Raw genomic sequence first — 13,923 nt, forward strand, 5'->3', positions numbered from 1 at the left:
GCCCCTGCAAATCACCCATCGCTAGTGCAGGTGCCTCATTCAGACTGCTGAGGTCGCAATTGTGCCGCAGTAATAAAGACCCTTTGACCTCCCACAAACCCCTGTTAGACACCTGGCCAGGTTAATAGCACCACCTGGGATTTGATCTGCACCTCCCTGAGATCAGTTTTTGAGAGGTTTAATGTATTGTGTTCCAGATAACGGCATACGGAGGAAAACTAAAGTATGCGATTTATTACGAAGCTCGTGACGAAACAGGCCATACCACCTACGAGCCGCAGGTCATCATCAGAGGCGGAGCCAACAGGGATCGAGTCATGATACGCCACATAGCACCACCACAGATTGGTCAGCTGACCCGCCATGAGATCGACATGACAGAGGTGAGCCAATCACAGCAGGGAACCGAAGTCCCAGTGTTCGTGTAGCAAACACCTCTATTAAATGTGACGGTGCTATAGTGTTTGTTTTTGATTGTTTTGCTCTTTGATGTTTATCATGTAGCACGAGTGGAAGCACGAGGATAACAGACTTATGAGTCGAGAAGATTTCATGGACGTCCTCTTCTACGTGGATTACGTTCTCATCAGAGCCTCACACGGAAACAACATGAGACAGAGCAGGTGAGGTTCCAGCGTTTGTTTATTATTTATTAGGATTTTAACGTCATGTTTTACACTTTGGTTACATTCATGACAGGAACGGTAGTTACTCATTACACAAGATTCATCAGTTCACAAGGTTATATCGAACACAGTCATGGATAATTTAGTATCTCCAGTTCACCTCACTTGCACGTCTTTAGACTGTGGGAGGAAACCGGAGCTCCTGGAGGAAACACACCTGGACACGGGGAGAACATGCAAACTCCACACAGAAAGGACTCGGACCGCCCCACTTGGGAATCAAACCCAGGACCTTCTTGCTGTAAGGCGACAGTGCCTAATAAGGCACTTAATAAGGAGGTTCCAGCGTACTGGAGCTACAAGGCTAATGATAAAACAGTGTAGAATCTTTAGACCACAAACCAACATGTTTTTTTTTTTTTTTTTTTTTTTTTTTTTTTACACGAGGGTTCTTCAAAATTTCAAAAACAAATTACATCACTTTTCTACAGTCACCTTCCGATGCATTTTTCCAGCGTTATACCAACTTTTTTAATGCTGTCAGCAAAAAAGCGCTGCTTTCACATCATCATCACATGAAAATCTTCTTCCCCTTAAAGCTTCTTTAAGCGTCCAAAAAGGTGGAAATCAGATGGAGCTAAATCCGGACTATAAGCGTCTCTCAGTCTTTCAGACACGACCAGTTACTGCTCCTCCCACCCTCACCACTTATAACCAAAATATAAAACAGAGGAAACTTTTTATAATCATACTAATACAAACTCGTTTACAAAAATGTTGGGACAGAGGCTCGTTTACCTTTGGGCTACATCGGACATCAGTTGTGCTGGTGAAAGTGAATATATTTTCTTTTTTCTTGATGAATCATGTCATCTGATCAACAGTCCAGAATCGCATTTGTTCTATAGTGCACATTGTTATTCACTACACAGATTTGAAAGGTCTGGACTTCAGCCAGGCCAGTCTAGCACCTGTCCAATCCAGAGAAGTTGGCTAAACATGTATTTGTTAAGACTCCACTATGGTTTTTATTTACTGTGCTTTTTGATGGTATGGCTAAGGTTTTGCTAAATGATTTACATGGTTTTTGGCTCATTGATAGCTTAAATCCTGACTCTGCCAAGCATCCAATCCTGGGCACTTAAATGTTCTTGTGGCATCTGCTGGTAATGCAGTGGAATTGTATGTGCTGATGTTCTGCACAACTCTGCAGCAAAATATTGTCACAAGATTCTGAAAGGTTTGTGTTTCATTAGCATTTAGCTTTAGTACAGAACTAATGAAATAATAATTAAATACTGAAAATGTTACAGAACTTTCCAGGATGTGTAGTTAGCTAATTAAAAACCTATTCCCCCTGAGTTTATCTGGCGAGCTTTTTCTCGTCTGTGCGCCGGCAGAACAGCGAGTCTCCCCTCGCGGTAGATGAGTGAAGGAATAATCTCAGAAGACTCAGAAGAATCTCTGTCTCTGTCTCTGGAGAACGTGCTGTTGTTCTTCTCCCGTCTGAACTTGATTCAGTCTCTCACTCACTGGTGACGCCTCCGTATGTACAAAACCACGCCGCTGTTAAGCACCCAGCGCTCACAAATAGACGCGTTCAGGGCTTACAAGTAGCAACGGTTTCATATTCTCTTTCAGGTGAAACAAAAATGTATGTGAGAAGAATTTAGACATGTCTAATTCCCCCTGAACTGTCAAGCTTTATCTATCAACCTTAATTTCAAAAAATCTTATCTAAAAAAACCCTCGGGATTAATAAAGCATCTGTCTGTCTGTCTGTCTGTCTGTCTGTCTGTCTGTCTGTCTGTCTGTCTATCTATTCTATCTGTGTCTATCTGTTTGTCTGTCTATCTATCTATCTGTCTATCTGTCTTTCTGTCTGTCTGTTTATATATCTATATATCTATCTGTCTGTCTGTTTTTCTGTGTGTCTATCTGTCTATCCGGGTAAATGAGACCAGATCAGTAAAGTCGCACCCGGTGTTTGCAGGATAGGCTCCTAACTCACTGTGACCCTGACCGTGGGGAAGAGTTACTGAAAGGTTTTTTACTGTAGGGTTTCGGAGATCTTGCTGGAGGTGGCGGAGGAGGGACGACCATCAGCCGGCAGTGAACGAGCGTTTCAGATTGAGAGGTGTGAATGTCCTCAAGGTTACTCCGGCCTGTCCTGTGAGGTACTGTTTTACACACACACACACACACACAAAACAACCCCTCACACACACAACTCACAATCAACATCACAATTCATGCCAAGGATGTTAAATGAGATTGAACTCAGACCACTGAAGGTTCCTGTCCACCAAACCATGACACAGGGACACAGTATATTTGACAGATTTTATATGTTTGTTAGTAATGGAATGGAAGGACCTGAACTCAGTCATCAGTAGGTTCTCCACACACAGTCCATCATCACAACTTCTGTCTAGTATTTAATCACATGGTACTGTTGTGTGGAGCGAGTGTGTATGTGTGTGCGAGTGTGTGTGTGTGTGTGTGTGTGTGTTAGATGTTCAGCTTGAGGTTGGACCAAGTTTCCGGAGGACAGATGGTGGTTCCTTGGAAAACGGCTCCCAGTTAATAAAGCACTTAGTGAAGTTCTGCATAAACAGATGGACGAAACAAAATTGCTCCATTTACTGGGGGGGTTGGAGAGAAGGAGAGATAGTGTACAGCTATAAAAGTGACCAAAAGTGTGGACGGTGCTTCTAATCATTAAGTCTGACCTCTGTGTGTGTCCATAAAATGTGCCTGGTCAGGTTTGGAGTGAAGAAACTCTGACCTGTGTGATCTGCACAGATTTTTGACTTTAACCCTATTGAACACACCTTTGGGACGAAATGGAATGTCGACTGAAGGGCAGAACCTTTTATCCAACATCAGTGTTGACACAGTCCAAAAACTAGTGAAAAGCCTTCATCAGAGGAGGATATATTGTTTTGTAATGGGGTTTACAAGAGACCCAAATGATGTCCATGATTTGTTACGCAAACCAGCAGACACCGTGCATCTTACTCTCTCTCCCCTGTATAATCTGGTCCCACTGTGGTTTACAAGATGTAACATAAAGCCTCCACAAGTGGGCGTTCACGTACAAGATTATTAAATCAAAGCATTTTTTTTCCTTTTTCTCCCAATTTACTGTAGCCAGTTAGTCTTCCACTGCTGGGGATCCCTTTTGCGTTCGAGGGGGGTATATTTGTTTTCTCCAAGCCTGCTCGACCCCTTCTTTTTCACCCGTGCCTTGGTGGAGTCGCACATAAGGCTCAGTCACTTCTGCACAGGCGCCTCGGTCTGCTAACCAGGGTCCTTGAACAGCATTTGAGGACCCCCACCCATTTAGTCCAGTCTTTTTCCACCCTGCAGACTTGGTGCTAATTGTGCCTGCTAGATGGCGCCCAGCCGACCGGTAGCAGAGCCGAGATTTGAACCGGGGTGTCCGGAATCTCAGCGCTATTTTTATCCGTGACCCATGTTGTGACCCAGGGTTTGAAAATCCTGCATTAAACCCATGGTCAGATGTCCACATACTTTTAGTAATAAACCCACCTGGATTAGGATATAATGTTGTACAAAGTAATAATTAAAGTGCGGTGTGGTTACAAATTAGCTAATTAGCTACTTGAGCTAATTAATCACAACTATATATTTTTCTTTAGTTGATTTTAACCTACAGTCCCAATAATTCTGAAGCTGACACATGTGTACATGTATTTATTGTAATGTGTCTCGTGTGTGTGTGTGTGTGTGTGTGTGTGTGTGTTTCAGGAGTGCGCTGCCGGGTTCTACAGGTTGTCTCCGCGTCTCGGCGGTTCGGTGTTCAGATCCGGGATGGGCAGTTGCGTGCGGTGTGAATGTAACGGCCACAGCAGCTCGTGTGACCCCGACACCGGCGTCTGTCAGGTACGACCCGCTCTGATTGGTCCCTGCGGTCTGGATAATCCACCTGCTGCCTGGATAACGGAGAAAAGTATTTTTAAGATCAGAAATCCTGTTGATATGAATGTAGTGCAGGCAGCTGAGGTTAAGGACCTCGCTCAGGGGCCCAACAGTGGCAGCTGGGGCAGGGGCTTGAACCAGCAAGCTCCCGATTAACAGTCTAGTAACTGAGCACTGAGCTACCACTGGTCTGCTCGACCAGACTCACTGTTACAGCTGCACTGAGGAGAAACCCCGTGTGACACACCCTCCCCCAGACACGGCCAACTGTGTCAGTTAAGTGCATGGCCAGGCTGGTAGCACCACTGAGACTAAAACTCATGCCAGGCTGAGCTACCACTGGTCTGTTTGAACAGACTCACTGTTGCAGCTGCACTGAACCCTGTATGACCAACCCTCCCCCAGACACAGTCAGTTGTCAATTGCGTCTGTCAAGTGCCTGGCCTGGCCGGTAGCACCACTGAGACTAAAACTCAGGTCAGGCTGAGCTACCACTGGTCTACTCAACCAGACTCACTGTTGCAGCTGCTCTGAGGAGAAACCCTGTACGACCCACCGTCCCCCAGACACGGCTAATTGTGTCTGTTGAGTGCCTGGCCAGGCCGGTAGCACCAGTATCAGCTGAGTTTTGCCTCTTTTTTTAACCTAGTTAAGCACTGGTAACCAACCGCCCTAAATCAGTTTTTGCATGGTTGCTATGGTAATGTTCCATCAGCACCAGCTACCAGCATCATCATCTAGCAAACAATCAATAAACACAGTTAATGTATATATTTTATATGACTGAAAGTATCTGGACGCTTCACCGTTACCGTGTTTACGACTAGCGAGTCTGATATTTTGTCATAGCGGATAAGCCCCGCCCCTCCTGAACCTTGCTAGCCCGAGCACAAACAGCAGTTTCATTAGCACGGGTGCTAATAACAATATCATTTGCATTTTAAACTGTGGCTGATTGCTAATTGAAAGTGTTTTCTGTGTGTGTGTGTGTGTGAGGTACGTGTGTGTGTGTAAGGTGATTAGGTAATTCGGTTAATTGAAGTAATTATAGAGTTAATGAAATTCCCTGAGTGACGAACGACATTTCTGAGCAGGCTTTGCAAAAGCATCGGCGATGTCAGGCACGGATACCGGACGAGGAACCCCGGCTCTCAGTCGCCCTTTGAAATCAGGGCTCTGTGCAGGCCACGATGGTTCCTCAACACCAGACTGGTTGTACCTTGTCTTTCTAGACCTCGATTTGTCCACAGATCATGCTGGAACAGGAAAGGACCTTCCCTAAACTGAAACACCTGAATCAAATAATACTGAAATAAATACACTATATGGACAAAAGTACTGGGACACCCCTTTAATTTTTTAATTCATGTGTTTCAACCACAACGATTACTGTAATACTGTATAATAATAATAATTACATAAAGGAAATTATATGCTTCCAGCTGTTCAGCAACACTTTAGGGAAGGGCCGGTCCTGTTCCAGCATTCCTGTACTGTGCCCTGGTGATATGTAGTGTATGTGAGTGTATTAGTTTAACAGCAGGGTTTATTTGCCTAAGTACTCAATAGTCCTCCTGATATGATCATTAATATTATTAACAGTAATTTTCTTTTCATGGTCATGCTTTATCACCGTGTTGTCCTGATCAAGGTCGTGGTGGGTGCAGTTTCACTGGGCTTAATGCGTCCTCTCAATATTGTCATCATTTAATGTTGCCATACTCAGGAGCCCAATAGTGTTAACGTAGCTTTTTATAATCACTGCTGTTATAATAGTGTTATGACTTTAATGTGTGTGTGTGTGTGTGTGTGTGTGTAGAACTGTCAACACAACACCGAAGGAGAGAAGTGTGACAGGTGTGTCGCTGGATTTTACGGGGTGGTCCGTGGGTCTCCTGACGACTGCAAACGCTGCGCCTGTCCCCTCATCAACCCAGGAAACAAGTACATGCAATTACACACACACACACACACACACACACACACACACACACACACACACTAACTACTCAGTTCAGTACTGAGTAATGACCCAGGACCAAGTTTCTCAGCTACTCTATTATGGCTAAACAATACTACAATTCAAACATTATGGAATTAGAGTGTCCCAACACTTTTGTCCATGTGGTGTATAATGTGTTATTATTCATAATGTCATTAGAGTTATAACTCAGAGCAGCTAATCCACCTGCTGGCCTGTTTCTAGGAGACTAACTGATGTAGAAAACACATACATTTGAGATTAGCAATAATTAAGATTTAGGACCTCGCTCAGGGGCCCAACAGTGACAGCTGGGGCAGGGGCTTGAATTAACAGTCCAGTGACTTTTCACTGAGCTACCACTGGTCTGCTCGACCAGACTCACTGTTGCAACTGCTCTGGCGACAAACCCTCTCCGACCCCCCCTTCTCCCAGACACGGCCAATTGTGTCTGTCAAGTGCCTGGCCAGGCCGGTAGCACCACTGAGACTGAAACTCAGGTCAGACTGAGCTACCAGTGGTCTGCTTGACCAGACTCACTGTTACAGCTGCACTGAGGAGAAACCCTGTCCGACCCACCCTCCCCCAGACACAGCCAATTGTGTCTGTTGGTGCCTGGCCAGGCCGGTAGCACCATGACTGCCACCCAAGTGGGCAGTATGTGCTGAGTTTTGGCTTCTTTTCTAACATAGTTTAGCACTGGTAACCAGCCGCCCTATAGTAGTGTTTGCATGGTTGCTATGGTAACATTATAAGCAATATAAACATACTTTTATAAATAAATGTATTCACTAATTGATTCGTTTCTCTCAGTTTCAGTCCTGCATGTGTAAACGAGGGCTACAACGATTATCGCTGCACTGCGTGTCCCGAAGGCTACGAGGGCAAATACTGCGACAGGTAACACACACACACACACACACACACACACACACACACACACACACACACACACACACACACACTCACTCACACTCACACACACACACACAGAGTCCCGATTATTACTTACCCAATAACATTACCCACAGGTGCGCGAGCGGTTACCATGGAAACCCGCGGGTGCCAGGCGGCGGGTGTGAGGAATGTAAGTGCGACGCGGTCGGTGCGATGCCCGTTCCGTGTGACCCGCACACGGGCGCGTGTCGGTGTCGACCCGGAGCGACGGGTTTGAAGTGTGACCGCTGCATGGAGCGGCATGTGTGTGGACCCACGGGCATCGTGTGTATGTATGAGGTTTTAAATATACTAACACACACACACACACACACACACACACACACACACAAGGATAGGTATCACTCCTTACCTTCTACCTTAATTAATGTAGAAAATAGTGCTCCACCCTGCCAGTACTGTGGGCAGTGGTAGCTAAGCAGGTAGGATACTGGACTAGTAATCAAAAGGTTGCTGGTTTAAGCCCCACTACTGCCAAGGTGTCACTGTTGGACCCCAAAACAAGAACCTTTGGAACCCTTGAACCTTCCATTAATAAATTTCCTCACTCGTTGATGTAGTACAATAAGTCACGTTAAGTTTTGTTCTCATTAAGCGTCGTTCATACGACCTGAGTCGCTTTTACCGCATCAAATCAAACAGTTCGTCTCATTGGAGGCGCTTTGAAAAGGGCAGCAGCAAACTGGGCACAAAAATCACAAGCCCAACGCAACAAAAGTGCACAGTGTGCGCCGCTTAGGGGACTGCACTAGCAATCATTAGGTTGCCGGTTTAAGCCCCAGTGTCACCAAGTTGCCACTGTTGGACCCCTGAGCACGACCCTTAACCCTCAATTGCTTGAATTGTGTTCAGTCATGATGTAAACGTCAAATGCGAATATAAGGTGCAGTGAAGCTGGAGCCTATCCCAGCTTTTCAATGGGCGCAAGGACCCCTGGATGGGGCGCCAATCCATCACAGGGCAGACACACACATACACACACACACACCCACATTCACCTATAGGGCAATTCAGTGTCTCCAATTAACATGACTGCATGTTTTTGGACTGTGGGAGGAAACCGGAGCTCCCGGAGGAAACCCACGCAGACACGGGGATCAAACCCAGGACCTTCTTGCTGTGAGGCGACAGTGCTACAGTGCCACCGTGCCGCCCCATAAACACACGTTTAGAGAAATATTGTACGCTTGAACACACACTTACTGTCTCAGACCTAACCAAACACACACTCACGTTTGATGTGCAGCTAATGATAAATGTGTTTAAAGATCATGGTCATGCTGCAGTTACAGGTAAGGAAGTGTTCACAAGTTTCTAGCATGTGCTAATGTACAGCTGTGGTGTGTTTGTGTGTGTGTTGTTTCATTTCACCTTATTTTATCACTGCACTTCACTGGATATTTTTTTGTTCTTATGAATGCAGTCTTTACTGTCTTAATGTGGTAGCTGTTAGCATTCATAACTTGTTAGCTAAATGAACAGAAAGACAAAGAGAACAAATAATCCTAAGCTGTTAAGTCTTTTTTCGACTCTGGGTCTGGACTGCAGGCAGGTGACTGCATCGGCGTGTTTGTGTGTTACAGCTTGTGATGACGACTGTGCCGGACTCCTGATCAGAGATATGGATCGACTTCTTCGTTTGATCGGTAGTGCCAACCTCACGCTGCCCCTCCCCCCGCCGTACAAAATGCTCTACCGCTTTGAGAACATGACCGATGAGCTCAAGGTGTGTTATGTACTATATACATTTACATATTATATACATTATATACAGTGTTATTCGTTTTTAATGTGTTTATAGTTCAGGAAATGTGGCGTATTTTATAAACACCTTCAGTTTTACAATTGTTATTTATTCATTGTCATTATTACCACTGTTTTATCCTGGTCAGGGTTGCAGTGGGTCTAATTAATTTGGTGAAAGGCAGGAAACATCCCAGACCGGAAGGGCAGACACACACTCACATCTATTCACACACACACACACACACACACACACCTATTCACACACACACACTCACACACACACTTAATGCAATTTGTGGGACTGTGGACTTGTGGGAGGAAACCGGAGCACCCAGAGGAAACCCACACAGACACGGGGAGAACATGCAAACTCCACACAGAAAGGACCCTGGTAGCCCAGCTGGGGAATCAAACCCAGGCCCTTCTTGCTGTGAGGCAAAAGTGCGACCCACTGCACCACTGTGCTGCCTGTTTAAATTAAAATTACTTATTGTGTATTTTATGTTCCACAGATGGATTTTTAATTTCATTTTGTTTGTAGGTTTAGTGTTTCTTAATGATGAAAAATAGGTAGCTAGTTTTATTAGTAAAATTTTTATTTACATGTATTTACTTAGTATTTTGTAGCTTAGACAATGTGTATTGCTTTATTTTAGCTTCATAAAATGGAAATAATTACCCTGTGTGTGTGTGTGTGTGTGTGTGTGTGTGTGTGTGTGTGTGTGCATGGACAGCACATGCTTTCTCCACACAGGGCTCCAGAGCGACTGCTGCAGCTTGCTGACAGTAACCTGGGCAGCCTGGTCACCGAGATGGACGAATTACTGAGCAGGGTCTGTTACACCACACACACACACACACACACACACACCAGTAATATTACACCAGTTCTCCCAGTTTGTTCTAGCTGGCATAAATCAGCACTGAAAGGTGGTTTGTAAACTTTTTTATGTATAGTAAATTGCAAACAGATCAGACAATATTTGATGTTTCACCTTGTCTTTTTTAGGCTTTCGGTCTGTACTGCAGGCAGGTCAGTCTAGCACCTGATAGCACTTCTTGATTCTGTAGCCATGTGATTGACATTAAAATCACAAACATGTAATTAAAATCACAATAAAAAAGCAGGGATAATAATGTGCAATCGACAGACAAGGAACCCTATGTCAACCAGTTGTGTGTCTGTGCAGGCGCCCGGCCGGCTGATAGCAGAGCTAAGCTTTAAACTTGAGCACTTAAGATTGTGTTTTACTCCTGGGTCCTAAAATGAAATTTGCTCGAATAGACAGCAGTAATCAATGAACCGGCAAAGAACTGGTCTGAAATGAATCAGAAGCTGCTGGACTATGGGTAACACTGTCCACAGTCAAGCTGGCTCTCACACTGGGCTTAAAACCTGCCCTGGAACACGTGTTACTTACAAGTGTATGTAAACTTACGATCAACTTAATCTATGATTTTACTCGGCAGGCCACGAAGGTTTCAGCAGACGGAGAACAGACAGACTCAGACGCTGAGAGGAGCCAGAAACGAGGCGAAGATCTTGAGCTGTTTGTGAAGAACACACTCCTCGCTGCTGAAGGTACACACACACACACACACACACACGTACAGAGTACTTCATTTAAGGTAAGTCAGGGAAGAGTAAACTAATTTTGTCTGTGTGTGAACGTGTGAGTGGTGTGTGTGTGTGTTTGTGTGTTATTTTAACTCCAAAAATACATGGACTACACTTTAAACTAATGAGCTATTTCAGCCACACAAATCACTAGGCATAAACGAACGACCTCCAGGTTTCTCTAATCCAGCAGTTATACATAATACTAAGTTCGGCATGGGAAGTGATATGTAATGAAAAGCACACCAGCTCTGGACCCATTAGCAGTACGTCAAACCTCTTTTGGCTTTTAGATCAGACTTTACCGTACAGCAGTCTGTGGAGGGTGTATTTGGGGCAGATTTTAATGGTTTGCACCCCTTAGTCACAGTAAAGAATAGTCAACAATCTACAGAAGAGTCTATAATCCTAAGAACTGTGTGGTCATAGCTTGTGGAATATCCTTTTTTAGCACAAAACCAGTTCCATCTGAGGGGGGCGGCACGGTGGCTAAGTGGGTAGCACTGTCGCCTCACAGCAAGAAGGTCCTGGGTGGAGCGGTCCGGGTCCTTTCTGTGTGGAATTTGTATGTTCTCCCCGTCTCCGGGTGCTCCGGTTTCCTCCCACAGTCCAAAGACGTGCAAGTGAGGTGAATTGGAGACTTTTGTCCAGGACTGTGTTGGATATAACCCTGTGAACTGATGAATCTTGTGTAATGAGTAACTACCGTTCCTGTCATGAATGTAACCAAAGTGTAAAACATGATGTTAAAATCCTAATAAACAAACAAACAAATCCATTTGGGGTGAATTGGAATACCAACTATGAGCCAGGCCTATTTCAATAGCTGTGCTGTGTACTAAAGCTCTTGTAGCTAAATAGACAAGACTGACGGCACACAAATGTTTATTATTATTATTATTATTATTATTATTATTATTATTATTTTCTTTATTCTTTCCTGATTATTCCTCATTTTCTATCTTTAAGGAATTAGCTTCATGCTGAGCTGTTTGAATGAACGTTTCTAATCATTTTCCCAGACTGTAAGGAATCTCAGTGGGCGGTTGTTTTCATCTGCTGTCACTCATTCACTAAATCATTTTATTCCACTTTAAAATCATATCACATGTTTTTCTTTCAGTGCTTTAGAATTTTAAGAAGAATCATTTAATTACGTCTCATTTACATTCGACTCTTCTGCTTTATATTGAAACGATGAGCTTCTCGCTTTGCTTTAATCTCTTTGATGTGATGGGACTTTATTTCGTAGAGTAAGAAATAATTGAATTAAAACTGCTGAAACAAAATCTGAATAACACCGATCAGCCATAACATTAAAACCACCTCCTTGTTTCTACACGCACTGTCCATTTTATCAGCTCTACTTACCATATAGAAGCACTTTGTAGTTCTACAATTACTGACTGTAGTTCATCTGTTTCTCTACATACTTTTTAGCCTGTTTTCACCCTGTTTTCACCCTGTTTTAGCCTGTTTTCACCCCCACAGGACCGCCACAGAGCAGGTATTATTTAGGTGGTGGATCATTCTCAGCACTGCAGTGACACTGACATGGTGGTGGTGTGTTAGTGTGTGTTGTGCTGGTATGAGTGGATCAGACACAGCAGCGCTGCTGGAGTTTTTAAATACATTAGACACTCCTACCTAGTTGGTCCACCCTGTAGATGTAAAGTCAGAGACGATCGCTCATCTATTGCTGCTGTTTGAGTTGGTCATCTTCCAGACCTTCAGTGGTCACAGGTTGCTGCCCTTGGGGCGCTGTTGGCTGGATATATTTTTGGTTGGTGGACTATTCTCAGTCCAGCAGTGACAGTGAGGTGTCTACTCCTCCCACCCTCACCTTTCCTAACCAAAATATCTTTTTGAAGATCCCCCGTAGTACATATTACATGTGTGTTTGAACTGTGTGTGTGTGTGTGTGTAGCTCTGCGTGATAAAGCCAGGAAGCTGAATGAGACTCTGGGTCGAAGAGACGGCTCTGTAGAGAAAAGCGTGAACCAGATGCAAGACGAAATCAAAGCCATGATCTCCGAACTTCGAAAACTCCACCTCAGCCCTCGTACACACATCGCACAGGAGGAACTGAGGTACACACACACACACACACACACACACACACACATAAACACACACAGCATTCTTGTTGTATATTAGTATTCACTTTTTTGCTTCTATTACCCTGAACGACTCTTTTTTTGTGACAAGGGCGATTAAATTCCCACATGCAGTCCTCCGCTTCATCAAGAAGTGCAACCTGAAACTCTATTACATAAAGAAAAGACAAACATCAGTTTTATGCAGGAACGCCGCTGAGTTTGAGTGTGTGTGTGTGTGTGAGTGTGTGTGTGCTGTAGTCAGACTTCCCGGGTAGTCCATGGTTATTTTAGCAAGACATTGCCAGGTCTCATTTTGCACTCGCTATAGCACTGAGAGAAGAATCAGACAACAGCAAACACGGACTGTTGAGCAGCTGAAGTTTCATATTGAGCAAGAACAAAAAAAACACTATTAGCATCCTCAGTTTCAAACCACTAAAACAGTGTAAACACGCCTTAACTTTTATCTGAGTGTCCTGCACATTTACAAAAATAGAATCAAGTTGATCAGTAAAAACCTTTAAAACTATTTTTTTCTACTTTTATCAGTTAAATATAATTTATTTATTAGGATTTTACTGTCATGTTTTACACTTTTTGGTTACACTCATGACAGGACAGGTAGTTACTGCTTACACAAGATTCATCAGTTCAAGTTTATAATTTTAAACACAGTCGTGGTACGGAGCTCCCCACACAGTGAGGAAACCCACACAGACACGGGGAGAACATGCAAACTCATGTGACAGCTGTGAGGTGACAGTGCTACCCACCGAGCCACTGTGCCACCCCTTATCAGTAAAATAAAGATTCAAGAGAATAACTGCTCAGGTGGCACAGCGGTAAAACACGCTAGCACACCAGAACTGACATTTCGAACTCGTCGGTTCGAAACTCTGCTCTGCCATCCGGCTGGGCTGGGCGGCTACATGAAGAATGATTGGCTGTTGT

The 13,923-nt window shown here is 44.2% G+C and overlaps 1 protein-coding gene across 1 annotated transcript in view; it reads left to right on the forward strand.

The window, feature by feature from the left end:
• The window catches only part of lama2 (laminin, alpha 2), a 129,604-nt gene that overhangs the window by 75,781 nt on the left and 39,900 nt on the right, over window positions 1-13,923 (forward strand). The window contains exons 26-36 of the mRNA XM_063001777.1: window positions 198-383; window positions 505-623; window positions 2,686-2,803; window positions 4,401-4,535; window positions 6,391-6,515; window positions 7,366-7,452; window positions 7,584-7,777; window positions 9,093-9,235; window positions 9,990-10,088; window positions 10,726-10,837; window positions 12,801-12,963. Coding sequence (XP_062857847.1) covers window positions 198-383; window positions 505-623; window positions 2,686-2,803; window positions 4,401-4,535; window positions 6,391-6,515; window positions 7,366-7,452; window positions 7,584-7,777; window positions 9,093-9,235; window positions 9,990-10,088; window positions 10,726-10,837; window positions 12,801-12,963 — 1,481 coding nt within the window. The remainder of the gene's footprint in view (window positions 1-197; window positions 384-504; window positions 624-2,685; window positions 2,804-4,400; window positions 4,536-6,390; window positions 6,516-7,365; window positions 7,453-7,583; window positions 7,778-9,092; window positions 9,236-9,989; window positions 10,089-10,725; window positions 10,838-12,800; window positions 12,964-13,923) is intronic.

The sequence above is a fragment of the Trichomycterus rosablanca genome, chromosome 9 (assembly GCF_030014385.1).
Source record: "Trichomycterus rosablanca isolate fTriRos1 chromosome 9, fTriRos1.hap1, whole genome shotgun sequence".
In the NCBI taxonomy this organism is placed as follows: domain Eukaryota; kingdom Metazoa; phylum Chordata; class Actinopteri; order Siluriformes; family Trichomycteridae; genus Trichomycterus; species Trichomycterus rosablanca.